We start from the raw sequence: 1,949 nt of genomic DNA, 5'->3' as shown, positions 1-1,949 counted from the left end.
GTGTTTTGGATTGTCAAAAAATTAATTTTTGATAAATTTATCACAATGTACTATTTTAGAGTTTTTCATGATTTTAATCCTTAAATAAATACAAGCAATTGTGAAAGTATTTTCTTTTCTTTTCTTTGTCTTTTTTGAAATTTTTTCTTCGGCCTTGTGAAATTCTCCAATCTTTCCAATAGTAAATGTAACCAAAAAAAAAAAAAAAAAAAAAAAGAACTTGAGGCCGTGTTCTCTCTAATTGGGAAACTTGCTCCGGCCTGAAAAACTTTCCTTCCTAAAATTCGATTTTGAAAGAAAAAGATAGCCGTTGTACATTCTATACCAATTTACCCTATATATAAACATTAATGACCTTACATAAAAGACGAAGATACTGAAAATCTCCATTAGAATTTTGGGTTAGATTCTTGCAGGATGTCAACCATTTCATCTCGATGTGCAGCTTGCAAATATTTGAGAAGAAGATGCCCTCCAGATTGCATTTTCTCTCCTTATTTCCCATCCAATGACCCCCAAAGATTTGCTTGTGTTCACAGGATCTATGGTGCGAGCAATGTTGGCAAAATGATCCAGGTATATAAATCTCTCATTTTCAATGATTCTGTTTGCTAATTCATTGTCTTGACGGGCACGCGTGCGTACTTAACCGTAAAATCAACTGATTTGGTTTGTGTTTCCTTGTAAATGATGCGATCAATGGAACTTTTAACTTTTGTTTGGTGTATTCTCAGCAAACTCCGACCCAAATGAGAGCTCAAGTTGCGGATTCGCTGTACTTCGAGTCACGATGCCGGATTCAAGACCCGGTGTACGGATGTGTCGGGATCATCTCCCTGCTGCATTTACAAATACATAATGCCGAAAGCGAATTGGCTAAAGTAAAAGCACAAATCGCGTTTCTTAATTCTGATGCTAATCGGGAACCGAGTTTCCGACCACAGCTCGAGGGTGCTTCCAATGTTAACAATTTATGGAGTGCACAAAGCAGTGTTGAGCAGCATCAGATAGGCTCTTCTACAACTCATGGTCCTTTAGCGTTCATGTAGATAGATCCATGTTCAGGTCTTTGAGTTGAAGAAACCGGGGTTTCTGACCTCTTATCCTTACATGACCACGAGAAAGTCAGTTTTGACCTTATCTCCAAGTAGTAGCAACGTCTGAATGTTACACTGTTTTATGAACTGTTTTCAAAATTCATTTCCTTAATTAGTTGTATTTGGAGATAAACAAAGCAAAAATGACAATTGTTCGTTTATGACAATCTCAATATATACTATTGTACATTTGAGATTTATTGAGCGGAGAGCGGAGTGATTGTTTCTTCAAATGGAGCCAGACACTTTGAATCAATCCGGTTTATGATGTACCAAAACCGATTTAGATTGTTTAAACGAGTTAGAAGGTTGGAATGATAGGTGCACCAATTATATTGCATTGAACAAACTGATCGATTAACCTGCACATTTCGTCTTTTTGTACTTTAGCTTTCTTATTAACAACTCATTAATTTACACATTTTCGACTAAAGAAGTTTAGGTAAAGGTATCTCAAGACGTATCGATAAGGTTTGAAATAATGAACATCGATTGCCACCTATTAACCAATTCTATAAGTTCAACCGGAGATTGTATTGCTTTGATGTACCGTGCATGATCAATCTTAAAAGGCCTTTTCTATTTAAGCAGAGTGTTTTTGGAAGATGAAACTATTTCTCACCACAGGTAAATGGTACATTAGCAGTTCCATAAGATTGTCAAGTTTATGGTATAGTCTCAACTATAGCTTTTCAAAATATTGAAGTAATAGTATGAGTTGTCCTTGAATTCTTCTTCAATCTTCAATGCATTCCATAAACCTTCTTTGTGTTCAATTTAATCTCTAAAATTCAAAATCCGCTCAATACAGTCCTTCTCTAACTTCTAAGTGTATAGCCACATTATGTGTAT

At 35.5% G+C, this 1,949-nt stretch overlaps 1 protein-coding gene across 1 annotated transcript; it reads left to right on the top strand.

The window, feature by feature from the left end:
• Positions 1-417: 417 nt before the first annotated feature.
• On the top strand, positions 418-1,049 carry LOC104415498 (LOB domain-containing protein 24). The gene is made up of 2 exons (XM_010026808.1): positions 418-576; positions 735-1,049. The coding sequence occupies exons 1-2, from the start codon at positions 418-420 to the stop codon at positions 1,047-1,049; spliced, it is 474 nt and encodes a 157-aa protein (XP_010025110.1).
• The last annotated feature ends 900 nt before the right edge of the window (positions 1,050-1,949 follow it).

This window comes from Eucalyptus grandis, chromosome 1 (genome assembly GCF_016545825.1).
Source record: "Eucalyptus grandis isolate ANBG69807.140 chromosome 1, ASM1654582v1, whole genome shotgun sequence".
Classification (NCBI taxonomy): domain Eukaryota; kingdom Viridiplantae; phylum Streptophyta; class Magnoliopsida; order Myrtales; family Myrtaceae; genus Eucalyptus; species Eucalyptus grandis.
This window is presented reverse-complemented; position numbering and strand designations above follow the sequence as displayed.

Bases quoted from the DNA above. Each gene is read 5' to 3' on its own strand.
- LOC104415498 (XM_010026808.1), top strand. From the start codon at position 418: ATGTCAACCATTTCATCTCGATGTGCAGCTTGCAAATATTTGAGAAGA. The intron at 577-734 runs GTATATAAATCT...GTGTATTCTCAG, and splicing joins ATGTTGGCAAAATGATCCAG to CAAACTCCGACCCAAATGAG.